Raw genomic sequence first — 27,119 nt, 5'->3', positions numbered from 1 at the left:
CCACAGACAGTGCTCTTTGTTGAGGAAGGCAGGCTGTCAGGATTCATTGTGATTATATTGCTGCTCCTTATCTTGGGCCATGGTTCAGATGGGAAATCCGTGGGCAACCAGTCTTCAAGATGGCCTTGATACAGGGCAAAGAGACTCCCAACAGTTTGTATAGTTACTAGGAATAGTACTCCAGATTTTTTTTCTTCTACCAAACCATGTGAAATCACAGATTAAATGCATATGAGGCTCTGAAGAGGATATCTCTTCCACATCTGGGAAGACTTTTCTCAAGACAGCTTTAATACAGAATTACCCCATGAGTGTTGTAATAGTAGTTTTGACAAATGGACTCTGCCTGTATATCTAAATGTATTTTGTTTAGTTCCGTGATTAATTTGTGCTGTTGGAGTGGTATAATAATGAATGCTAACACTGTACTGCTGCATTACATTACATAGTCAGAAATGACTGTGCTGGAAAAAGTCAGTCAGTAAAGCTGGCTGGTAGTTTAGTTTAAACCCTTGTTTCTGGAGTTTGAAACGTTCTGTTGTATAGAAAGTCTGTGATAATGATACCCATGTAAGTACTTTTCACACATCATTTTTATTTCTGGTAAAGGTTTTTATATTGGTGAGATTAATTCAGTAATGTTAATAAACGCTCCATCTCATTCAAAGTGTCATTGATATTCCATCTTATGTTTTTATTTCCAATTAAATACCTTCTCTAACAGTACATGCTTGTTTCTTTAGTCTTTATCTTTTAAAAGCTTAAACATAAAGGAGGGTCTGAGTTAAATTATTTAAAGGTATTTTGATCTTCCATACTGTTTTAGGTTATTTCAATAGCCCCCATTCAATTTGAGATGTGGTTAATATTTCATTGTGGTTACCTGCTGGTAATTGAAAACCGCTTGTAAGGTTGAAGTTACATACAAGCTCAAATGGATTCAGGTGACATGAGTATTTATTATATCCCTCAATGTATGAATGTCACCAACAAGGGCAATACAGTGGAGAAGCACTGTATATTTACTGTAGATGTATGTCATGCTTTTCCAGTTGTGAAGAAACTTGCTATAAAAGGTTTCAACTCTTGTGTGTGTTTTTTAAACCCTTTTTTTCGGGCTGCATGACTTTTCAAACCTCAATGTTTATATAGCTTTGTGTTATTGAACAGGCTCTAGGGCTTAAAACAGAACACATTACTTTTATCTAGCTTTCTGCTTTGTTCTACATTCCCTTGCAATATCTTTTTCAACATAATTGCGATTGTATGTATAAATCCAAAAAGGAGTGGCCACTTATCACAAAAGTTATTGCTGTACTGTAACCCCTCCAATTTGGGGTTAGGAGGCCACATCTTGAAACACTTCAAAAGCAAGAAAACCTGGACTTGGTCCATCTAACATAATAGAAACAAGTCAGCAGATTGTTTGAGGAGTGCTGCTAGGAGATGCAGAAAAAAAATTGTATTTGTTTTTTTTTTATTTAGTTTTTTGAAAAGGTACTAAAGTTTTTGACAAACATGTCATTTCAGAAACTGCTAAAGCTCTTTAATAAAAAGCCTAATTTAAAATTTATGTATGTAAATTTTTCAATAGCACAGCAACCTGGTTACAGATACAACGCAACAGATTTCCCCAGTAATGAAAAAGGAGAGGCTTTTAATTGCCCTGAAAATCTCAGGTTCGCTCCTGCTCTGGCGAAGTTCATGGTGTTGATATGGAGACTGGGATTAATGCAATATAATATGTGTCTGCACTTGAAGAAGATGAGCTGGATTGTGCAACTGGAATGGTAGTAGAAGTCAATGAAAGAATCCCAGGCATCCATGTAAAGATCACATTAAAGTTTGCTTTATCCTAATATGTCAGAGCAGGGCAGTTGTTTAAAGAAGTCAGATATGAGCTACAATTTGTCTGCAGTGGTTCTGCTAGAGCATCTAGGTTACACCAAGCTTCCTCTTGCTGCTAATACTGCTTTCATGTCCCTGAGTATCTCACCTAGTAAAGGTGTGCTTGTGTGTGTACATGGGGAGTTGGGAATGGTGCTCCTGTCTGTCGGGGAGGCCAGGCACAGGTAGATTGACAGCCTGCTGACCTTTCAGTTTTCTTGATGTTATGGGGAGTTGCTGCGGGGAGGAATCTTAAATCAGACTGTAAATTGGGGTGGAAAACGGGGTCAAATAATTTGGCACTTTAGGTTTGCAACTTTGTTTTCTTTTACTGGGGGGGACTTGCAAGTATCTGCTTTGCATGTTTGTTCCCTACTTGCATAAAAAATATGGGGCTTCTGATTTGGTTTCTGATATTTGTAAGTACAGATCCAGTATAATTTAATTTTGAATTAAATTTATTTGCAATTTTTTTTTTTTTTTTTACTCGTTGTACTAGTTCCTTACTGTGAAAGCAACCAGAAGCCATTGCTAACTAGTTTGAAGTGAATACAGGATTACAACTTCAAGCAAAGGCTGTTTTCTCAATTTTAATTGTTAGGCTCCTCACTTGTTCTGCATAGTTTAAGACAAAAATACCTAAATCTTTGTTAATAAATCATTTAGTGTGTTCTGTGCCAGGTTTAGTCCTACCAACTTGTGTTCTACAGGTACGTCCTAATTAAAAGCAGCCGGGTATCTCTCTGTAGTCCAGCATTGATTGTGTTATGGAGTAGGCCTCTGACAGGAGCCAGCCAGCGTAGTGCTGTTTGAACCACAGACACTGAACATTTCTGGCTGTGCAGAAAGAAAAGTTAGGTCTTTCCTCCAGAGAGATGAGCATTCTTGGATTAAGTTACAGTGCTTTGTGGCAATGTGGTTAACAAACAGTTCACATTAGAAAGCCAACTGCATTGGAATTTAACTTGATCAGAGAATTTCCATTCTGTTTTACCTATTTAAAGTGTCTAGTAAGTTGCAAGATACTTGTTAAAATGTGGCGGCCATATTAAAATAAAACATTTGTTGGATGGCGTGTCACAATGTGAGCCTGTAGACTGTGTGTAATTGTCTGACCTTTCCAGCCATTGATCCAATATAATTTGGTTCAAAGAGTCTTCATACGTTTGGGGCATGGGATGGGGTGTTGTGTTGTAAGGAAGGAAATTTGTAAAGAAAAAAAAATAATTTAATATTTTGTTACACTGGATCGGGAAAGCCAGAGAATTTTTGATCATCAAACGTCTGTGTATCATGATAGACCCTTTACCACAAAAGTTGTCTTCAACTTTCCATTACAGACCATCAATCACGTATCAAGACGTATCATCTTCATGGAATGGCTTTCTGCAAAGTGTAAAAAAAAAAAAAAATCCTGGGGTGTTTTGTAAGGAATGGCTAGCAGGTTTTTCAGAAAATTTGAATTGTGTTTATCCCCTTTAAACGAACATTCCATGTTTTTCTGTAAACAACTAACTCTGTTAGGTGCTTTCCATTTTTAAACTGCTGACCTGCTTTGTTAACATTTGCCTCTAAATGATGGGGAGACCGAACCAGTTTGGAATCGGTAGTGGTCGAGCAGTTTACAGGTACACTACAATCCGCCTGTGTTAAAATGATGAAGATTAATAGACACATGCACTGCACAATACAGCTATCATTTTTAAGTCTGTCCTGCAGAGTTTAGTGTGGTGGGCTGCCATTTCTGCTCAACCCATTTCCCTGTAGTTGTGACCTAGTTTGATTTCTGCGTCTTGTGGGAACAATTGATAAGGGATAGCCAAGTTTGCTATGATTTGACTCTTAAACATCTAGTCTACACCAATGTGTGTGCACACACACACACACACACACACACACAATGTATTCCAGCCTTTGAAACAAGAAATCGATCCCCCAAATGTTTCCTTCCCTTTTATAAATAATCAAAAAGGTAATGTGTATTTTATATTAGAAAAATAATGATTTGTACAGCTATGGCCAAAAGTTTTGCATCGCCATATAGCATTAACGAATTTTGGTTGATAAAGTCTAATGAAACCTGCTGAATAATGTTACATCAACACATTGAATTACGTACTGGTTTGTAGTTGTCCCTATACTTAACAAAAAACAGACAAACCAAATAAAATATCTAAATTGTTTTTTGTGTCTAAATCCTAAAATTCTAGGTGATGCAAAACATGTGGCCATAGCTGTAGTCTTAAATTTATATTGCTAGCCCTGCACATTACACTGTTTTGCTAGCCACTATGCAGTCAGATTGATAATGCTTTCAAATCACCAATAATCCTGAACTCTATGCGGCTTCCGCCCTAGGCCCAGTGGAACGATAGCCTTACAGTATGTGGTCAGCCTTGTCACCTTTTTTGTCTCTCTTCTGTGTGTGCGGTCATGTGGGGAGGCGGGGGGTTTTGACTTCAGTTTCACTTGCACTTGCAATCTGTTCTAAAAGTAAAACGAGTCAGTTGGGTATTGTGTCCTGGAAATGAAACTGAATGCTTTTGTACCCTAGCGCTGCACTTTCATGTATAGAGTGTTCTTCATGTAAAAGAAGTTATACTAAAATAGGCTCCAAACTGCTTGCTGTATAAGAAGTCTGGATCAAAATTAAATCTCACTTGTCTCTACATTCCGGGTAGAACTCAAGCGAAGGAGCTCGAGAGCTCAATGCCCTGCATCATAGCTTTTTAATCAGGTTCTTAAAATGACCATGTGACTGTCGTTGGCAGATCTGAAAGCAAAGGCCAACATGGTTAGTCACATAGAGGGAATGATATACTCTTGGTGCAGGCAGCTTTATGATCCAATAAGCTGTACATTTGTTTGAACACCCCTTATCAATATATTATGTAGAGCAGGTTGCATTGATCAGAACTGAACAGAGCTGAGATACACAAGAATGGTATTAACAAAGCATCAGATACTGCACGATCAATGTACAGTACGTGGTGTTTTATAGTCTTGGGATACTGCTAGTTATTTGATCAGCTTGGATTCAAAATGCTGGGATCTAGTCACTAGAATTCCTATTTAAATTTGAAAATCAGGGTAATGTTGTATTTCTAGCTTTTTAAGGATTCTGTGCTTGAACAGAGGTTTAAGAAGGCACTTTCTGTCTGGTTTCTCTCAGAACTGCCCAGTGGCTTGTATCCAGATTGACTGCTTTTTGGCTTGTTACATTAGGGTACTGTATACTGGTCAGTGTTGGAGACTTGGCATTAGTAATGTTGAAAAAATAATGATATCACTGAATCTAAATATAGTGCCACCCTTACAAACTGACAGGGGAAAACTGGAATTCTTGAACGTGATACAGAAACTATTGGTGTTTGTACTGAACTGACCTCAGATATATGCACTGTATTTGATTAATTCAGGCCTTGTTGGTAATACCTATGTCACCTTCCAGGAATCGCTCATTTAGGTTCAGAGAACATGAATGCATTGACCAATAGTCAGTACTGAAGAATGTAGTTCTTAGTGGTGGTTAACATTGCTTGAAGCCTATTACCGACCACAAGAATAGTTGATTTGGTAGGAGATTGGGAATTTTGCCAACATGCTGACAAAAATCTAATATTTTCTATTTTTTCACCTTTTTAATGGAATTACCAGGGGGTATTTTTGTATTGTTATTTTTTTATTTGTATTATTTTTGTACAGTAAACCACCGTCTTAAAACAACGTCAGTGTTGAGGATGTTACCATTATGAGATGTGATAAATATTAAAAGCTGATATAGTTTAACGGTGGTGCTTGCATTTAAAAATGATTAAAACTAGGACAATTCTCTTTTAATATGAGCAAAATTGCACAAGTGGTCCTGCATTGGATTCAGTACACATGGGAAAATATACATATGCCAAGAAAATGTCATTTTGTGGAAATGCTTCACTTTTGACCCTTGTCCTTGATAATGTTACTTTAGTTAAAGTAGTCTAAGATTAGACTGAGTGAAACCAGTCTGTAAACATTAATTAGATTTTTTGGTCCAAGGGTAGATGTTGCAACTGGTTAGACTGTTATTACCATTAACAGTTTAACTGTGAAATACTGTAGAAGTTGTGGTGAGAGAGAGGTGCTGAAGGTGGGAGGAGATGATATGGCTCGCCACAAAGTCATGAGCTCTCGCAGGCTGTAGGGTCAGCATTTAAAAAGGGAAGTCGATGTCAGACTGGCGGGGAGGGGAACTTTTATCTTGATTTCAGAAGTCGCTGCAACAAACGTGTAGAAACAGAAACAGTTTGTCAGATCCCAACATGATAAATGGTCATGTGTAAAGAGGTTGGAACAACAAAAAAAGACAAATCGAATCTGCCAATTGTAAAATTGCTTGTTTGTAAGTATACATAGGATAATAAGACTGCATACATCACAGGCAGGTAATATACACTACCGGTCAAAAGTTTTAGAACACCTCAATTTTTCCAGTTATTATTGAAATTTATACAGTTTAATGTCTCAATGTACTCTGAAATTAAAGCATAGAACAAATAAACAATTGGAGATAAAAAAAATCATGGAATCGTTTTGTTTAACAAAATTTAATCTAAATTTTTGACTCAAAGTAGCCACCTTTTGCAGATATAACAGCCGAACACACTCGTGGCATTCTTTCTACAATGGAAATCAAATATTGTTCGGAAAGTTCTTCCCAGCACTGTTGCAGAAGTTCCCACAAATGTGTTGCACTTGTAGGTTGCTTTGCTTTCACCCTTCTGTCCAGGTCATCCCAAACCAGCTCGATGGGGTTTAAGTCTGGCGACTGTGCTGGCCATTCTATGATTTGAAGCCTACCGTCTTGTTCTTTTCTTCTAAGGTAGTTCTGACATAGCCTGGAGGTATGTTTTGGGTCATTATCTTGCTGTAGGATGAACCCCTGACCAACTAGACGTATACCAGAGGGTATTGCATGGCGCTGCAAAATGCTGTGGTAGCAGTTTTGGTTCAGGGTGCCACTCACTCTGTGCAAGTCGCCTACTCTGGATCCAGCAAAAGAGCCCCAGACCATCACGTTTCCTCCTCCATGTTTGACAGTTGGTGTCACACACCGAGGAACCATCCTTTCGCCTACTCGACGGTGTACAAAAATCCTTCGTGATGAACCGAAGATTTCAAATTTTGATTCATCGGTCCATAAGACCTTCTTCCAGTCTTCAGTAGTCCACTGGCGGTGCTTCATGGCCCAGTCAAGCCTCTTTTTCTTATTTTGCCATCTTAGCAATGGCTTTCTTACTGCCACTCGACCTGTCAAACCTGCAGCTCGAAGTCTTCTCTTCACAGTTGAAACTGAGACTTGCTTACTTCGACCAGTGTTAAGCTGTGCTTGAAGCTGTTGTCCTGTGAGCCGCCTATCACGCAAGCTGTTGACTCTCGGAAACTTGTCTTCTGATTCTGTTGTGGCTTTGGGTCTGCCAGACCTCTTCCTGTCAGTTTCCTCCAGTTTCCAAGTGCCTTTTGATGGTGTAGGAAACTGTACTCACTGACACCTTGGCTTTCTTTGCAATTTCTCTAAAGGAAAGGCCTACACTTTTAAGGGTTATAATGGTCTGTCTGTCTTCCTTTGTTAATTGCCTTTTTCTCGCCATTATGAGAGCAATATACTACTTCCTGCAGTACAATACTGTCCAAATAATGCTTAAGAGGGTGTAGTAACATAGTCTGTTCCAACACTTCTTTTATACAGACAGAGGGTTTGTAAATAATCAACAAAAGTTGGGACACCTGTAGGAATTGTTAGCATCAACTTTCAAGGCTTAATTTACTTCCATTGCTGCAGAACAGCTGTAAGTTGTTAACCCATTACTTGTTCCCTGAAAAAGGCCTTTTTGTATAACTCTGAAATGTACATTATTTTTCAGGTTTTGGCAACTTAAACTTTTTTTTTTAACCTCTGGCAGTTTACTGCTTACCTTTGTACCATTTCAGGTTATTCACTGGACTTGAACTGCTTAAATTTCAATAAAAACTGGAAAAATGGGGGTGTTCTAAAACTTTTGACCGGTAGTGTACATAATCAACTTCATCTCAGAACAGCTGTACAAATCACTAGACAAAGATCAGTATTATTTGTATTCATGTGGAAGAGGAATGTATTCAAATTCAAGAAAGTACTGTAACAATGGAAATGCTTCAAAGAAATTGTGTACAGCTGGGTATTATTATTATGATGATTATTATGATTATTATGGCCTAGCCTCTTATTTATTCAGTTGACCTACTGTTAATCTGAGGGCAAGGTTGAGACCAAAACCCAAACCATCAAAAGGTGAAGGGCTTGAGCTGATCCACTGCAGTACAGCGAGAATTCATGATTGTATATCTAGAGGAAAAATGTTTTATGGTTCGTTCTTAATGTCCTGACAAATGGTGGCTGCGTAGACTCCGCTTGATCTGATCTCAAGGTTTATGACAGGGCTAGTCTATTACCAGAGTACTGTTCCACAGGGGGCACACTTTGCTTCTTTATTGGAGCCTGTCCTAGACAGGGCCTGCCAGAAAAGTCTTGATGACAAACCTGAGAGAGATTTTTGAATTCCTTTGTATTTTTTTTATATAGCTATTATCCAAGACATGCAGTTCTGTTGGCATGCGGGGATAAAACAAATGTGCAGCAACAACAGTCAAATGCAATACTTATCAGTATCTCATTTATAGTTGGTCAGCCAAGATATTTTCAAAGTGTTGGATTATGGCAGCATATCTATAGAAGACCTGGCAGAGCTGAAGACCTGGCAAAGCTTCAAATCAATTGCATAGTACAGTACAATTCAATTATTTTGGCAGCATAGACCTGTGGTATCATTGTTGTAATTGTCACATGAAAAGGCTTTTTAGCACATTCGCTGCCAGGATTCACAAAATAATACGGAAACAAGTGTTTGTTTGTCTTTGAAGAATGTCATTAACTCTTGCTCACATTTCCTGTCCAAATAATAAAGCTGTTTTTGAATTTGAATTTGATCACATCTAACGTGATTAGGCATGTATGCAGTGTGGATCATGCAACGACAGCAAGTGGACTACTGCATTGTGCAGCTATGTTTTTTGTGTTCTCTGTAAGTGAAAATTTGTTACAATAAAGTGAATACAAATTCATTGAATACATACCGAGTACAGCACTGTTACTGTGTGATATGCATGTAGAAGGAGGAGGATTGTGGCGTGGCACGGTGAGGGAGGGAGGGGTGGCATCTCCGCTTAGTGAAAAACTGAGATTTGCATCGTAACTGATGCTTAAATGCAGTGGTAGTCCTGACAGTAAAATACTGTACTCCTAATGTCATTTTAATTAAAAGGCCATTACACATAACACCTCACGGCAGTTAAACTAGGCACCTTCACGAGACGATCGTGTCTCAAGTATACTGAAGTAAAATAGGATTCTCCAGCCTTGAGTAAACATAATCGTGATCATATAACAAGCTGCTAACCCACAAGGGCTTGTTTTGATGTATTGTCCTCAGTGATTGAGCACCATTGACATTTGTATACTTTAAACTGCTGATGTGCGGAGGCACTTTTGCGAATTGTAACGTGATGTGGCCGAGGGCAGTGTAAATGATCAGGCTGGAGTCTTTATTTACAGTTTAAAAGTGGTGTTGGTTTTATTTTTATTACAGTGCAGTGGGGAAACAAACCCTAATAAAACAAGCAAAATAAACCTAGCTCTCGGCTGGAGCACTAACTAAACAATACTTGGTTTCTTTCTCTTCAGCAATGCATGCACGCACGCTTCTACTTCCTTACTCCTTTATACCCCCCCCCCCTCCTTTATCGAGGTGATATTAACTTTAACAAGCAGTTAACCAGTTGACCATTATCCTTAATTCGTTAAGCAAACAACTCGGAATTTTCCAGAGGCGTGCATACATGCGGGAACTCATGACACCTAGTGATCAACCCGTTACACTGCAGGGAACCAAGCTCTTATTCTCAAACTAACATACGGATTCTGCAGCACTTCACCACAGTAATCATATCGGTCCGCTTTTAAGAATCAGCAGCTTATAAGAATCAAATCATCCGGGACGGATGTGCTTCGTATAAACGGAGTGCACTGTATTTTATATATAGTATTGTGTAAAAGGACACTATTACTGTTCAAATGAGGTGAGGGGTGATTTCATATTTGAAAGCACTTAAAGATTCAGATTAAATGTGTAGCCTATATTTCCAATTTAGTAACAGTAGTTAATTCCAGACATGCTTGTATTACACAAGCCTCTGTTGTCCCAAGCAAAACTACACAGTAGTTTCATTCATGTAGTATAATAACAGCATTATGCAAAAAAGGTACATTTTTGTGGTGTCTCTTACAATACAGTTTTATAGGAACGTGTATAAGAAGTCTGTGGGACTAAGCCATTGTAGCTCTGACTGTTTCAGCCCCTTGGAGACTGTCTGTCTGGGCTGGGAATGTAGTTTGGTTGCCCCCATGTTTCTGTGTAAAGTAATCTCTTTCACCACTGGCACATTTGCAAAACCAATTAAGGCATTCTTCCAACAAGGGGATCATGCAGAGAAAAGCACAAGGAGGGAGGGAATGGCTTTGTGCACAGACAGAGTTCTTTAAAATGAGAGTAACGTTTGTATAAAATCCCTTGCTTAAGGAAATGTTTAGCATGGGGGAAAAGTGGAAAGATGAATGTTTGCTGAAAGGACAAACTCAGACTGGACCCTTGAGTTACATTTCTCCGATGTTTCTGTTCTGTATTACTGCAGTCAGCAACAGATGTGTAGGATGGGCTTCAGCCCCACTTTCACTCCTTCCATGATTTTTTTTTTTTGTTGTGGAGTTCCATTGGCAAGCCCACTAAGCAAGGATCCAGTTTATTCCATTTCAGTACTTCATTCCAGCTTGGTCCTTCATTGTTTAAGCAGGGTCAGTTAAGTAACTGTTCAACTGGTTGGGGAAAAGTCCTGCAATGGAAATTCCAAGGCTGCCTTCCTCTGCGTTTAGTGTATGAATTATGATGTACTTTAATAATCCCTTGGAGTTTTACATTTTATAAAGGATTCCCTTTGTACCACTATAGCTTGTCACTCCATTGCTTTCATGTTTTGGGCAGCAACGTTATTGCTCCTGCACTAAATACTCCCAACATGAAATAGCACTGTCATTTGTGCATTGGTGTAGAGTAGAGTGTTAAAAGATTGGACTGAGGAAGCCCCCGGATTCAGATTATGTTCTGATCCCTGTGATTTTAGTAATTTTAAAACCGTAAAACCATTGCCTCTGTTTTGATTCTGTTTCCCCTAGACACGTCCGTGGGTAAATCTTGAATTTCAGAATTCACAGTAAATCGTGTCTCGTTGACACCAGATCAATGCACTCTATCTTTGCTAGGCCCCAGAGCAATTCGGCTCTTCAGAACTGGCTCCTGTGGAGACCTGACCTATAACTGTTTGATCAGGGACTCATTTGAACTCAGTTTGTTATGACTGCTTCAGCATCAGCTGCTGCACAATTTGCTCCTTGGCTGAGAAGAGATTCTAAATGTCAAAAGAGGGGGAAACATGAATCAATTAAGACAAAATTCGCCCTGGTGTTTTCAATAAGAGCTGAAGAGTTTATCTGGTGTAAAATGTGTCTTCACTTTTTTTTTCTTGTTAAAATGCACTTTTTCTACATGAATACTGTAGGTTGATGGTCTTTTTTTAAAATGTGTTTATTTTAGTTTCCATGAAAGAAACTCTCCTGTTTTTTCTACTTCTTTAGAGATATCAAAACACTGAGTTTGGTTCATCCTCAAGTTTATTTTAAGACTACAGAGCATTAAAACTGAATGCCTTTTTTTGTTTTTTTCCAAATTCTGTATGAACTTTAGGGATTTTGCCAAGGATAACCTTATAAACAATGATGTACCAGTCAAACTATATAAATCAAAGTGATGAACAGACTAACCCAAGTTGGTTACAGATCTCAATGCAGAATGGTACCAATGTAAAGGATGATTTAAATGTATGTTTGCATGACACGCATTTGTCTAGCTTATACAAGCGCTGATCCAATTCTAAAGCAACTTGGTATGGGCATTCTAATGACCTATTTTTAATTCTGATCCCTGGTAGATTGAACTGTATTTATCGAGGCAATAAATCAGAAACCACACATGGGGCAGATATACAGGGAATCCTTTACAAATCATTTTTTGTTTGTATTTCCCCTGAAGTAGTTTTTTTTTGTTGTTGTTTGTTTTTTTAAGAAAAATAACTTTCCACTGTAGTGAGCGCTTAGTAACCCTGTTGTGTCATTCTAAAGCAACTAATGTTCTGATATTTTTTCACTTCAGCTGCAGAACAAGGGAATTTTTGGAACGGCTGGCAAGGGAAAGCTGGGAGAAGTCCACTCCAGACCCTCTATGACGGTTACCAGGTGGGCAAACTGAAACACCAACACCGATTCACACTGCTCCTTTCACCAGGATTCAAATAATTATCAACACCAAGCCAGTACTTTTTAGTATGATCATCCTCCTTGTACCTGCAACACTTTGACTGAACCATTTAAACACATTGTAATGACTTCAAATCCTGTATGTTTTGTGGCTGCCTCCTATGGGGTACTTTAATGCCAATATACCATACATACACTAGGCAGACCTGGAGTTAATTCTAATTACAATTACATTAAATAGAAAAGGACTCGCTTACTAGTCTCCAAGTCGCTTTGCATAAAGACGTCTGCTAAATAAATAATAATAATGAAGTCCAGTATATCTATGTGCCCTTCTTTAATTTCTTTCTCTATCTGACTAGAAAGTGGTTGAAAAAGGAGCAGGATCCTGGTTTAGAGCTTCACCATTACTGTTAACCTCTCAGAAGTTTGGCTGCCTTTTGGCACATATTGAAAATATTGTCTACATAATTATTGTTGTGAGGATGATAGTGTGGCCCTGTTGCTTTTTTCATTGAACTAAGTAGCTTTTTTATTATTCACATTAACCCTTCAGATCCTAAACCGTGTTTCTCAAATGCAGATGTTTGTGGCCATAGCAGACCCCCCCCCCCCCCCCCCCCCCCTCCCCTCCAAACAACCTTTCCATTGTTCTGGTAACTGCTCTGCAGCTTTCACTGTTACGTTTCAGGCAAGCATTCTGATTCTGATGTGAAGTAAGGACTGAAAGAGGCTTGGGGCAAGCCTGACTGAGGGATCTGCAGGAAGCTCCAAAGACTGGCGGCTTAACATGAGAATGCCCTTTCACCCTTGGTTTGCATTCGGGAGCTGTTGTAAAATAAACAATCTTCACAGTTAAAGCAATACGAGTTACATTTGGCTATGTCTTCTGCTAATTCATAATAATTCTACTAGAAAGTTTGCTGTTTACTGAACGTCATTTCATTTATTGTCCCGAGCTGCTTAACAAGCCTAGGATTAAGACGGATGAAATCTGAGACGAGCACTGAAGAGGAAACTAATTTTATGTTGCCCTCATTCACAGGAAGCCATTCCTTTTATACATTTTTTGCAAACCACTTGACATCTAGCAGCTGAATATAATTTGTTCTGTTGTCAACCGCGACTAGTTAGATAGTGAATCCTGTTTTAAAGAATTTCCGTCTGGGTGGTCTATGGGTGGCCAATCTGAGGTGAGCGGCCTAGTCAGACCCAGTGTCGTCTTCTCCTCTCTGTCCTCTTTAAACTTTTGTGCTTTGCTCACAGGACAGGCACAAGCTCCACACCTGCAGGGCTAGCCTTTGTCTCCGGGGGACGGTAGCACACAGACACACATGTTTAATTTAAAAAACAGTGCTGTCTGATCTGATTTGCTTACAAAAAACAAATTATGTAACACAGAAATGTGCAAAATATGTAGTTAAAATGAAATGTTGTTTTAAAGCCTCAGCCAGCTGGGATGTTCTCAAACTACCCAACTGTCAACAATGTAGTCTAAGCTATGGAATACATGTGCAAACAATAGTGGCATGCTACTTACAGCCCAGGGATTGTAGCTAACAAAATAATTCTATAAATCTTGTTTGGCATTCCATTTGCCACATACTGTAGGCTCAGTTGTAGAATTTTGATAAACAGGTTGTATTCCTTTTTCAATCATGGTGTCGGTTACACTCAGTAAAAGAACGTCTCCAGGCTTTCCTCTCAAGAAGTCTGTTATTGCTTCCCTTCCTAAGTCATTTCACCTCAGCAGCGTCTCTTGGGCCAAAGCACGTCAGTCACAGGGACACAGAGAAGCAATTGATTTAATTTCAAGTTTTGTATTGTATTCTTTTTCCAGTGTACAGTTCAAAGTGATTTAGGTTTAGATCCTGATCCTATAAGCTTATCCTAGTTCAATCAATTAGTTCAAAGGGCACATTTTCTTTGGTTGAAGGGGTTAACAATAGATTTAAATGCGTTGCAACTGCCTTCATGTTCACAGTAGTCTGTACCAGCAGTGCAGCAGGGTTTTGAAAGTGTTGTCTTTTTTTAGTAGTTTTGTTGAGGTTGTTTTCCTTTGATACTTTTTATATTTTTTCATTTTGCTTTTCCCTGGTCAATATTGTGTTTTTAGTAAACCCTTAAACTCCCAGTCAATCAATCAAAGATCCTTTGACACCACCCGACTACAAACAAAATGGCAGACCTGCCACAGCATCACAGATTTCTCTGGATCAGGGGTGCCCAATCCTGGTGCTGGAGGGCCGATGTCCCTCCTGGCTTTTGTTGCAACTGTGCCCTAAATTACTTAATTGGACCAATCAAGCCCTTAATTGGTCCAATTAATCAATTTAGTGTACAGTTTGAACAAAAACCAGGAGGGCATCGGCCTTCCAGGACCAGGATTGGGCACCCCTGCACTGGATGAATCATTTTGTAATAGGAGTTTAATAAACGCAAGTTTGGTAAAAAAAAAGTTACTGAAAATTTTACCTAATACTGGAAAAGGGTTTCCCTTGAGCCTCCAGTGTCTGGGCAACTTTTTTTTTTTCATTGTAAGCCTCAATTGCAGTCAATAATTGTATAACATCAGATTATATTAACACTAAAGACATGCTGGCCACATCATACTGTAAGAACATGTTTACGCCCTGTTGATTCTGTATATATTTTATTTCTCATATTTTTTTAGTTTCCCCACAAATCGGTGTATGTTACAACCAGGCAGTGCTGGCGCTTGCTTTCAACGCACAGCTGGTTAAGTTTTAGCCTCCAATCTTCTTTCATCTGGTTTTTAAAAACCGTTCTCAAAAATGAATGTGTTTTTTCATTTGAAGTGTCTTTTTTTCCCTCCTTCACGCACGTTGTTGTTGTTGCTGTTGCTGTTATAATAATAAGGTTTGGGCAAATTTAAGGTAGTTTTGGCTTTAAAACTATAAAATTGCACATTAAAAAATACAGCTACAGGCAGGAATGCATTATTATATTTGTCAGAATTAATTAGTGTTTATTTCATGTAGAGGGTTTAGTTTATAGATGCAATAGCTCTATTTACCTAGATTTGTGATTTTAGTAAGGGTTTTTTTTTTTTTTTTTTTGCAGTACTAAATTTCAAATTCTAGTGAAAAGCATGAAGTTCATTTGAAGGGTTATAGCATAACAAAGCACATTCACTGTTCGCCTACTCGGGACATGATTGGATTTCAAAATTTGGTCCAATTTGTGAGGATCTGATACCAAAGTAAGACAGCCAGTATTGTACCGGCCAAATCGATAGAGTTGGAGGGAAATCTTATAACAGCATAAAACTTCTCAAAAGAACTAACTACTGCCTCTTTCAACTTTTTGTTAATTTTATTTTACTACAATTCCTTAAATGCTCTCCAAAAAAATGCCTTTGCAGTTGCACTCTTGCAAACATTACCCAGTTCATATCAAGTACTGTATGAGGAGCTTCATCAAGATCCGTCTACATTTTTACTAGTTATTTTGTTTATTCTACAAGAGCAGCCAGTAAAACAAAAATACTTTGTTTTGCATTTAAACATTTGGGATATCTGTACCCTAGTTCAGTAAAGCTATTCCTTTTTTTAGATAAAGCATGGCAGATCCCTATACTCGTTCAAGATCCTTTTAATGACTGAACGTAATAAATCTGCATGTTTTTTTTTTACAGTATTATATCCCATTGTCATTGTTTGAATGGACAAACTGATATACAATACAGCAGACAGTATTGCGAATTAAATGTTGAGTATGCGGACATAACACAATGGAGACAAAATAAATAGCGTGATCTACTTTCGTAGTTATTTCTGTCCCTTTTCAGAAAATACAATACACAGCATTTCGACAGAACAACTGTTTTACTTTTGAGGATCTATACAAAGAAATGCAAGTGGTGGTTAATACTTTTAAATATATTTTCATATTTTGATTCCTGTTAGATATGTATTTGGATATTAGGATGATTAAGCTTCCCTGTCTATGGCAGAAGTTTTGTTTTGTAAAGTGAAATTCATGGTAATGCTCTTTTAGTAGCAAACGGACAAAACTTCCTCGGCACAATAAGACGAAACCATCTAAGGAGAAGCAGATGGCCCCTGGTACAGTTTATTAGATATTGCACCCGTTATTCTGATTGATTGTTCGGTCAGGGACAGTTCATCTGTTGTTGAACTCTGTCAACCCGTTTTAATATCCTCAATGCATGGGCTTGCCACCACAGTGCTGTTGGGCTTTAATATTTGTTTCAGCCATGCAGGATGAACCCAAACACCTTTTATGCAAATTAGAATGTAGTTTTAATGAACTGATAATGTGTGTAAACAAAGCTTACAGCCACTTGACTATTGAGATCCCCTTTACAAATCTTGTGATTGATGCAGTCCAGGAGAATTCATTAGTGCTCACAGTAAACAGCTGTGACTGGCAGGGTGTAGGGTTGATAAACCTATAGACTGGTACAAGACTGTCTTCCACTTTTTTAGTTTCAAGAATCGTCATCATCGATACATACCTAAAAATCCTATTCAAAAGTGTACTTTTTATTGAAAATGTCTACATTAATTAACAGTAATTATCATTCTTTAATAACATATGCTAGGAAAACCTATTGAATTCATCCAAACAACTTTTTATATATAATGAATACCAGTCCAAAGGTTGTGAAAAATGTAATGTTAGTTAGTTATTTCTGTCTGTAAAATATGAAGACACATATTGTAATAATTTTAAATGTCAACAGACTCTGTTTTGACCAATAGGCATGTAAGTATTTTTTATTTATTTTTTGACAACAGATATATGTTTGGGATTGCAAAGACTGGAGTTTTGATTTTCTAAAAGGGGATACCTTCTAAGAACATCTGCTGTCTATTCACTTTTGGCAAGAATGTGTTGGCTGAAGTCCCATTCTCTTTACCCTGAAGTGAATTTCAGACATGTGCGACTAGAATTGTCTCCAAACATTAGCATCCCACTGGGAGTACATTGCTGTGCAGCTCCCTCTTCTTGGCAGTGTACTTCTCTTACTCTCTACTCTACCTCCTCGGTACAGGGATGTGTAGAGAATCACTCCAAGAAGTCAAAACTGCTCTTCGATGCGGTATGTCACCAGATGCATATTTTAAAGAACTATTATTCTTAGACTTAACAACTGCTGTACCTTGTTTTAAAAAGAAGAAAAAAAAACAGAATCCATTTGTTTTAACCTCCCACCATATTTCAGAAACTGCTAACACTACAGACCTAATTTATACAACTTTTACAACCACTCTCTCCCCACCCCAAGTATTCCTTTTACCTCAAGTCCTTCTCCAGCTTTACTTTACCCATGTTTTACAAGCCATTCTTACATTATACCCCCACGTGGATTTTGTTTAAAAAATGTTTTTTATTCACCCTCATGTTTGTTATTTTCCGTAAATATTACTTACTGTTTTATGTTATTGTTTTAGAAAATGTTTTGATTGCCAGGCAATAACAGAGTAATTATGGTAATAGTGGGCATAACAAGACATTGCTTCAATGGGTTAAACAATGTTCCTTTTGTTTAAAACAATAACAGAAATAATGAATGAATACGGTAAAGTGCTTTTTGTTTTACCAAGGATTGGATGGTGTTTTGGGAATATCACGTACTGTATTAGGAATTTCATGATCCCAAAATACACCCTATTCTCTATCTTGAGCATTTTTCCTGCTGTAAGTCAGAAGTTGCCTTTACAAACTACTCAGTACTGCAGATCACCTCAGCAGGGGTGTGCAATTTTTGCAATAAACTTGTCCAAGAGACAAAATGCTAGAAAATATCTACTTGCCCCCTACCCGTCACTCAAAAAAAAAAGTAGAATATAACTTGTAGGATTTGGGTTTTATTTAACAGTGAACACAATCAATCAATTGGTGATTTAACAGGGGCAGATCTAGCCTTGTAGAGTCCCTGTGACCCCACCTCACCTCAACACATTTATAACATACTTTAAGGAAGTGTTCCTTTCAGTGAAGTTTGGAACACATGTGCTAGTACATTTAAGTACCATATAAAAAGTACAACTATAATACTTGAGAGTTATTCAAATATAAAAATAGCTTCTGCCTGTTTTTTTCCACTCTTTCTCTGTATACGCTGAATCCAACTCCTGATGTACAGGTGTTTTAGTTTGTTGCATCACAGGTACAAAATCATTGCCACCTATTACTGCTGCTTTGTGGAATTCTGATTTTTTCTTGACATTCTTTCACTTTTGTAACTGCTGAACCCCAGATTTTTTCAGGTCGTGTTTATAACCTGTCAAGTTTCTTTGCATTTTTTACTGTTTTTGTACCAAAATGAATGCAATATTTACAGTAGGCTCCATCAAATTCTGCAAAGACAAAATATTATTTCTTTTGTTTATTTCCATTATGTACAATGGAACAGTGTACAACGTTTTACAGCTATTTTTCCTCATCTAACATCTTGTCCCATGATGGCTAACTGGAACACTGATGCAGCGGGTGATTCTAGTTTCATACCCTGATGGAATTTTTTCTCACTGAAAAATAAATACCAGTACATAAATGAATTAATACATAAACACATAAAATGTCAGGTTAATTCATTAAGAAAGCAGTACCACTTATTTGCTAATTTACACTTAAATTTAAACCCAGTAGTCTGTGCTTTGCCAAAGGCTCTCTTCGCAGCCATTTCTTGGTTTCTTTATAACCAATAAAAGATCCTGTATGTATAACTTTACATGCTCTATTGTTGTTGCACGCTTCAAAAACAAAATGGTTCAAGGAAAATATTGTGATTTAAGCCTACTTAACCTGGCCACAGACAATCCAGGGGCATGCGACTTGGCTAGTGTACTATACTTTCCACGGAGTAGGTTAGGATGGTAATGGATTTATTTTTCCTTTCCTGTACGTAGGCTTCTTTGGGTATTATGGTTTAATACATGTACATTAAGGAGAAATCTGGAACCTAATATTCACCAAATCAAGTTTCTTGTGAGCAATGTGACCAACGCTGACCCCGGCAGAACACTAACTGGTACTGTGCCAGTGCCTCAAACAATAGAAGCAGCTAGATTCAAACTTGGGTGCATTTGGTCTCCAAGCAGTAATTGAATTACATGCATATATTCAGCTTTATTGGTGAAGGGCCCCGAGTCGAGCTGTAGTCCATCTGGAGGGCTGTTGTGCAGAGCCGTGCTTTTCATTAATACTGGGAACACACTGCGCTTCCTTTTCAACCATTTGGTTTTGATATAATGGCAGAATTGCTGTACTCATTCTTCTTTCAGGATGCGCGCCATTTGGCTACTTTTTCTCTCTTAATGTAATCCTTATGTAGGCTATTGCTGGCAGGCAGTCTTGTTCCCTTTTTTTTTATTTGAGTCCATTATAAATTCATTTTTTTTAAGCAGTGGTTTTTGCTTTGTCAATATTTCCTTTAGTTTTGCCTGTGTCTTTTGGATGGAAGGTTGTTTATTTGGGTTGTTTATCAGCCCTGCCATGTTTAGAGAACCTTGTATAAAGCAGGCTTTGCAAGCATACAATTATGTAAGCACATGAACTGTATACAGCCTTCTTTGCATGTTACATTGTTTTGTAATATGATTTAATTGTTTAACAAAAATGAGGAATGATTGTTTGATCGTGATAGGTACAGTATTGCATCCTGACCTGCATATCGTGATACATATTGTATCGTCATATTAGTGTTTTGTTACACCCCTACCCAAAATTGTGTACAGCATACACTAAAGAGTTAAAGGATTAGCAAACTCATTAGTTAATGATTTTAGTTTTGTTTTATTTACCATCGAAACTCTTAAACAACTTTTAATTGAAAGGCATGTTTCTTTCCTCTCTCTCCCTGCCCTCCAGTTTGAGCTATCGGCCGCCCAGGTGACCCACCAGGGCCGGCGAGACCTGCTGGACAGGACCTGCCAGGCTTACACCAGGAAAAGGCGAGTGCTGACCCCCGACGACCTCAAACACCTCATCGTGGACGACCGCCATGGGCTGCTGTATTGCTACGTTCCCAAGGTGGCCTGCACCAACTGGAAGCGTGTCCTGATGGTGCTGACAGGTGATGGCAAGTACCGGGACCCCCTGAAAATCCCCGCCAACGAGGCCCACGTCCCCTCGAACCTGCGCACGCTTTCAGAGTACAGCACCTCCGAGATCAACCACAGGCTGAGGAACTACCTCAAATTCGCGTTCGTCCGAGAGCCTTTTGAGCGGCTGGTTTCGGCCTACCGCAACAAGTTCACCCGGAAGTACAACACAGCCTTCCACAAGCGTTACGGGACCAAGATTGTCAAGCGACACCGGCCAGACCCCAGCGACGAGGCTCTGGAGCACGGGGACGATGTGTCTTTTGAGGAGTTTGTGTACTACCTGGTGGATCCCCACACCCAGCGTGAGGAGCCCTTCAACGAGCACTGGGAGCGTGTACACTCGCTCTGCCACCCCTGCATCATCCACTATGACGTGGTGGGCAAGTACGAGACTCTGGACGAGGACGCCCGCTACATCCTGCAGCTGGCGGGGGTCAGTGATAGAGTCCAGTTCCCTTCCTCCTCCAAGAGCACTAGAACTACAGACGACATGACTGCACAGTTCTTCCAGAAAATCAGCCCCTTCTACCAGAAAAAACTCTATAATTTGTACAAAATGGACTTCTTGTTGTTTAACTACTCCTTACCAACCTACTTGAACTTTCGATGAGAAGCATTGTCTTTTTTTTAATGTTTTATTTTACCTAATGAACAATAGGTATTTGTGGTGGTGGTGTTGATGGCTGTGTATGCTGATGTTGAGGACTTGACATGTCTTCCTCAGAAACTGGAAGTTTAAAATAACTTGCAGGATGTTAAGCCTCTAAATATACATATTTGTGCAATACATCACAAACCTATTCTTATAGCAGTTCTGTTAAGCGAGTAAACGCACACAAAATAGCCCATGTATAGTATGCATGTTTGAGGAGCAATTAACCCCAAAACAGACATTAGCAGAGTAAAGATGAAGTATTCATATTGTGTGCTATCCCAACACATGTAGAACTTCAACAAAGGCTATGTTTTTTTTTTTTTTTTTCTTTAGGATCTATGTGTAACATTGCACACAGAATGCAATGCTGGAGGTTTATGTAGTTCTGCTTTGCGAGTTTGCAGATGGCCCCTAATGTACATATTTATTCAAGGTCTATTTCCATTCCAACAGGTTTAATTTATTACGAGATATATACTCTAAACTGCTCATGAGCTTGAGTTGCAAAGACTTATAAACTTTAGATGCACAATAGTGTAGCCAGCTGTGCTCTTGTGAGGGAGAAAGTAGAAGCAGTAGTTAGTTGTGATGCAGAGACTGTTCTTTTCCTGCACCAAATATGGACCTTTTTTTGGGAACCTTCAGACAGGTCAAAATTCAATTAGGTGCCATACAGGATGCTTCATCAGCAGTTAGTGAGGGTGAATTTACATACGGAGTAGCTTACCTACTTCAGAGGAGGCAATAGAATGATTTTAGTGTTTCTAAGGAGACAGCTTTTCTGTTTTAATGTCTCTGTTATACTGTGGCAAGTACAGTACTATATATATATATATATATATTTTTTTTTTCTTTTACGTACCTTATTGCTGGCAGGCCATAAAGGATTTCTTTTTTTAAGCCCTTGTAGGAATGTGGAACTATACATCAGCAGCAGACCTAGTCCTTAAATAATTGCCAGGAAGATGTTGTATTTTACTGTACAGTATATATGTGCAAGTTATGAAACAAATGGAAAAGATTACAACCTTCAAGACCCATCTTGTTCCTGATGTTTCATTTCTTATATTGAATAACCTATTGTGTGGTCCTGTGTGCTTCTCTCGTTGTTTCTGCTTAGATCATAATTTGACATGCATAGTAAATATTCCAGCTTCTGTAGGAGGAAGAATATTGGTGTTGCACACCAGGAGGATGAATATTTGTGTTGCACACTATTATCCTTCACCTCGCGTTGCCTTTTTAGAAGATTTGTTTGCTGGAATAGTCAGTAAGCATGACAATCTAACCCGAAACAGCTGCAGAGAATCGGACTGAATAAACCAGTAGGAGATCAAACTAGTAAAATGACTAGGAAAATGTACCGTAGATTATGGTAGTGTCCTTTTTTCATTTTTTTTTTTATCAGATTTCAGTTGAGCTTAGTATTGTTCATAAACACGCTTATATTGCTGTATCTGGGTAGAGTGCTGTTTTCCAGGCTGTTAGTGCAGAGTCAGTGGCTGAGCTGCAATTTGAAATGAGGGTTTTCGTGTGATTTACTTGTTTAAAGATACAAGGTGTCTTTGTGTAGATTACTTCTTAAACTTTTTTTTCTGTTTTTTTTTATTATTCAAAAGTCAAAGTGCACAGACAGCTAGTTTCATTTGTTGCTTTTTACTCAATATGGTAAATACCTGTCTTCAAGAGGTTCCAGATACAGTGACTCTCACTCGTCAAGTCAGTCTGGCCTTGGTGGTGAATGATGGATCGGTGTGCAATGGCCTTTATACATTTCAATTAATGATAAAGTGTTCACTTTGGGGAAAAGATGTGTGTGATACATTATAGATCCGGGACATACAGAGAAATACTTGTTCTAGACTTGAGTAAGCCAGAAAATGTGTTTGGGCAGTTTCTGTTTTCGGCTGTTGATTTGCAATCAAATTATAGAGGGGCTTCTCGCTCGGTCCTGTCGCTGCTGGTTTTCATTGCAACCGAGCTCTCATTTACTTAACTAGACCCTTAATTGAACTGTTCATTTGCTTAATTATACCCTTTTACTTGTTTTCAGCTCTTAAACAGTTGCAGATTTCAAGTTAGCTATAACATTTTACAAGTAATTTGAACTGCAACTGTTTAAGAGCAGAAAACAAGTAAAAAGGTCTAATTAAGCAAACGATCAGTTTATTTAAGGGTCTAGTTAAGTGATTGGGAGCTTGGCTGGAATGAAAACCAGCAACCACAGGGGGTCCCCAGGACCAAGTTTGAGAAGCTCTGAATTACAGGGTGATTCATACATTGAAAAATAAGAAATTAACACGTTGTATAACATATTCACTTTTATTCAGCTAGTTCCTACATCATCACATACTGTAGTGTCAAACCCTTTCCTTTGGAATGCTGTGCCATGTTACAGATAGGGTTATATTTATTGAACAAGAATGCTGTGAATTTCAAATGTTTCAGAATGGGTGGTTTAAACAGCTGAAAAGTTAAAATACTTATATTTTATGTATTAAGACTAGTGTAAAAAAAAAAAAAAAAAGAAAGACACTTTGACCTGTTTACAAACTGAGTCAAGATACTTGGATTTATATATTGGTGAATTCTGTGGCATAATCTCCAGAGACCCCCCTACAGCAGGGCTTCTCAAACCTGGTCCTGGGGACCCCCTGTGTCTGCTGGTTTTCATCCCAACTGAGCTCTGTTACTTGAATAGACCCTTAATTGAACTGATGACTTGCTTAATTAGACCTTTTTTACTTGTTTTCACCTCTTAAACAAGTAAAAAGGTCTAATTAAGCAAATTATCAGTTCAATTAAGTGTGTAGTTAAGTAATTGAGAGCTCAGTTGGAATGAAAACCAGCAGCCACAGGGGGCCCCCAGGACAGAGTTTGAGAACCCCTGCCCTACAGTATACCATTGATGCAGGCCAGAGTGACTTGACATATGTGGTTAATTATCTTTTTAAAGATTTTCTTGTTTCATTTGTGTGTAATTGTCTATTGAAAAATCACTGGAAGTTAATAGTATTTTTATTGAGATGTTGTTCTAATATAAATAATACAGGTACTTATCTTAAAGTTGGTCCAGTGATTCTAAGCGTGAATTCAGATGCAAAAGTGACATTGGTTGGAGCAAAGCCAGCTTCATAATAGAGGGAGGTCTCTCTTCACATGATTAAACGTGCCCTTTTTATGTAAAAAAAAAAAAAAAAGTAATGAAAGAGTGCATTTTTAAAAGAAAGTTAAGATGGTTCATGTCTTGGACTTTTTAATAAAACCTATTGAAACTCTCAAGTGTCTAGTAAAACATATATTGACACCCCCACCCCCACCCGAGTGTCCAATAATTTCTACTTGGCAATGTAGGTTTAATCCAATTAAACAATAATACTCTACTGAGCAGGCATTTCCAGCCAAATAATGGACAGAGGCGTCAGTGAAGCAGCCAGCTTTTCAGTAAGGGTAGATTTAACTACAGGCACTGATTCATCTGTTCTTTTTTTTACAGTCCCCCTTGCTATGTTTGGTTGTTGGTTGTTTTTTATTATTATATTTGACAAGTCTGATAAGATATGTATTATGTGATACATTAAAACAGTAATGAAAAGACAAGGAAATCCACGGTTGGTTGGAATCCGGGTCTATTAAACCAGTTAGAATTATTTATACAGGAGGGCCTGTAAGTTAGGAGTTTTGATTACAATTGATGGACAAAAATGAATATTTACTATAGAAATTGTTTTGCCTTTTAATATAACTAGTATAGGGTATGTTTCCAATTAACTTGGCTGTTGCCTCATTTTCTTACTGATTTTAATGTGTATCAAATCCTATGTAGGCCCACTTAAACAACTTCAGTCTTTAGTATGTTTATCTTTATGGCATGTGCTAAATATTTAAAGAGTGCTCGCATTTAAAAAAACAATAATAAATAAATAAAAACAGGGTCCTAAATAGGATTTAATAATACAAATAAGAATGTTGTCAATAGACACTTTTATTTCTGCAAATGTACTGAATAGTAAGTGTTTCCTTTTTGGTAGTCATTGGGCCAAAATTCCCATCTCACTAGAAATCCTCATTCTGGAGCTCGCGAAGCGAAAGAGTTGCCGGAAATCGCTCAGGAGAGAGGGGGACATTCCACACTGGAGAAGTGTGGGGGGAAGTGACACTAACCTTAAAAACACGACAGACAATTTCAAGAGGTGAGGTTAATATTTTCTTACTGTGGCTAAAACACGTTGTTTATTTAGGGAAGTTACAATGTTTTAACACATGTGGTCATTTGAGAAACATGGCTCAAACCCCATTTAACTTTTTTTTCTGTTTATATTGTAATGAAACTAACTAGCCACTGACCCGGTCACCAAAAGAAAAACTGAAACGGTACCTTTTGAATGAAAAGCACATGCAGGCAGTAGCATGTGATACAGAGGTCACAAATGATGTGTTGCACCAGTTAAATAGTAATCCCTGGTGGTTGTTCAACATGGTCTGGCACTGAAAAATCCAGAACTACAAAATACTCAATGTCTTCAGTCTAAACATTTGTGTAATAATGTATATAAGTTGCTTTTAGTAATACTGTAACCTAGGAGATTCTTAAAGATATACTTTACAAACCAGGGACAGTAATGGGTATATGTAATAATATGTTTACACTAACAGCACTGCTCCGGGTTAGGATGGCCGTATCTCTCCTATCTTGGCAAGCAGTAGAGAGTCAATGGTTTCTGTTATCACCACTGGATATTGTGGCTAGCAGCATCTCAAAACTATGTAAAGAGTTTGGTACGTCTTACACTCCATTGGCAAACACTGGGGATCTCTGGAAGTATATTATGATAAATGAGTCATTTTAAACAAGCTGCTTGCTACAATGACCTACATAATCCCATGATGGTGATTTAGACAAAATGGCTGCCAAAAAAAGCATATAATTTATAAATTGATCACATCTTTTAAAATACACACAAAGTGATTTACAGATCTCTACGATTGCTGAATTACATTGCTAGCATCCATCTTAACTTGCACTACAATTACAGTGGAGCAAAATAACTGACCCATTTTGATTCCAGGCTTCTCTATTGGAACCAGAGCTCAGGAAGTTCTTTAATTCATTTATGGAAATGAAATATTATAATATGTTGCCTCCAGCTGTTTTGAAAAACAATTTCTCAAGTGTCAAATGTAACATTCTCTTATGATGTAAATGCATTGCAGGGGGTGTATTTAGAAATTCAGGCAATTACAGTATGTCATATGCATTTATTTACTTTTAGTTTTTTTAAAATGTATTTAATATACCTATTAAATGGCTTGATGTAGTACAATTTGTGTTCAAGGTTTAAGTTTAAGGCAAGCAATTAGTCCTACTGTAAAAGTTCACCACAAATCAGCAACAAAGAAAGCAGCAGGTAAGTATATATCATATTTCAAAGCCTTTCTTGATGTTAACTCTTTTGAATGATGTTTTTAGATGCTGGTGTGCACACATGGTTCCCTTCTGCAAGGCTGTTGAAGAGGAGCTCCCTGTGCACATGGATTATGCTGCCCCTCTTCAGCCATGGTCTGTATTAGTCTGGGTACTCCTGCTACAGATTAAATGGTTTTCTGAGATCTAAGCTAATGATTAAAGATGCACGACACAGTGGTTGATTTACAATGGTTGCAGTTGCACTGAAGGATAGAGAAGCTCTGAGTAGTCTAACTTTATAATGTTTGCTTCCACATTTAACTGCCATATATATATATATATATATATATATATATATATATATATATATATATATATATATATATATATATATATATATATATATATAAAATGATGTGCCAGCTTTATTTCCCAATTGTTCTAAGAGTGGCAACACCCTATAGCATGAAGTACTGGATCCCTTGACATCGACCCAAGCCCTCCAGTAAAATTTTAGATGTTAACAGTGCATAACTACAAAGTAGACAATATGGTTTTGTTTAATGAAATATTTGCAAATGGGTAGATGCAGTTAAGATGTGGAATGCCTCAAAACCCTTTTGTTAATTT

At 38.0% G+C, this 27,119-nt stretch overlaps 1 protein-coding gene across 1 annotated transcript in view; it reads left to right on the top strand.

Moving 5' to 3' along the window:
* The window catches only part of LOC131696809 (carbohydrate sulfotransferase 11-like), a 42,495-nt gene extending 18,882 nt beyond the window's left edge, over nucleotides 1–23,613 (top strand). Inside the window, exons 3-4 of the mRNA XM_058999529.1 lie at nucleotides 12,225–12,307; nucleotides 20,192–23,613. Coding sequence (XP_058855512.1) covers nucleotides 12,225–12,307; nucleotides 20,192–21,037 — 929 coding nt within the window. The 3' untranslated portion in view covers nucleotides 21,038–23,613. The remainder of the gene's footprint in view (nucleotides 1–12,224; nucleotides 12,308–20,191) is intronic.
* The last annotated feature ends 3,506 nt before the right edge of the window (nucleotides 23,614–27,119 follow it).

This window comes from Acipenser ruthenus, chromosome 25 (assembly GCF_902713425.1).
Source record: "Acipenser ruthenus chromosome 25, fAciRut3.2 maternal haplotype, whole genome shotgun sequence".
NCBI classification, from domain to species: domain Eukaryota; kingdom Metazoa; phylum Chordata; class Actinopteri; order Acipenseriformes; family Acipenseridae; genus Acipenser; species Acipenser ruthenus.
Note: the sequence above shows the minus strand (reverse complement) of the source record. Positions and strands in the feature narration are given on the sequence as shown.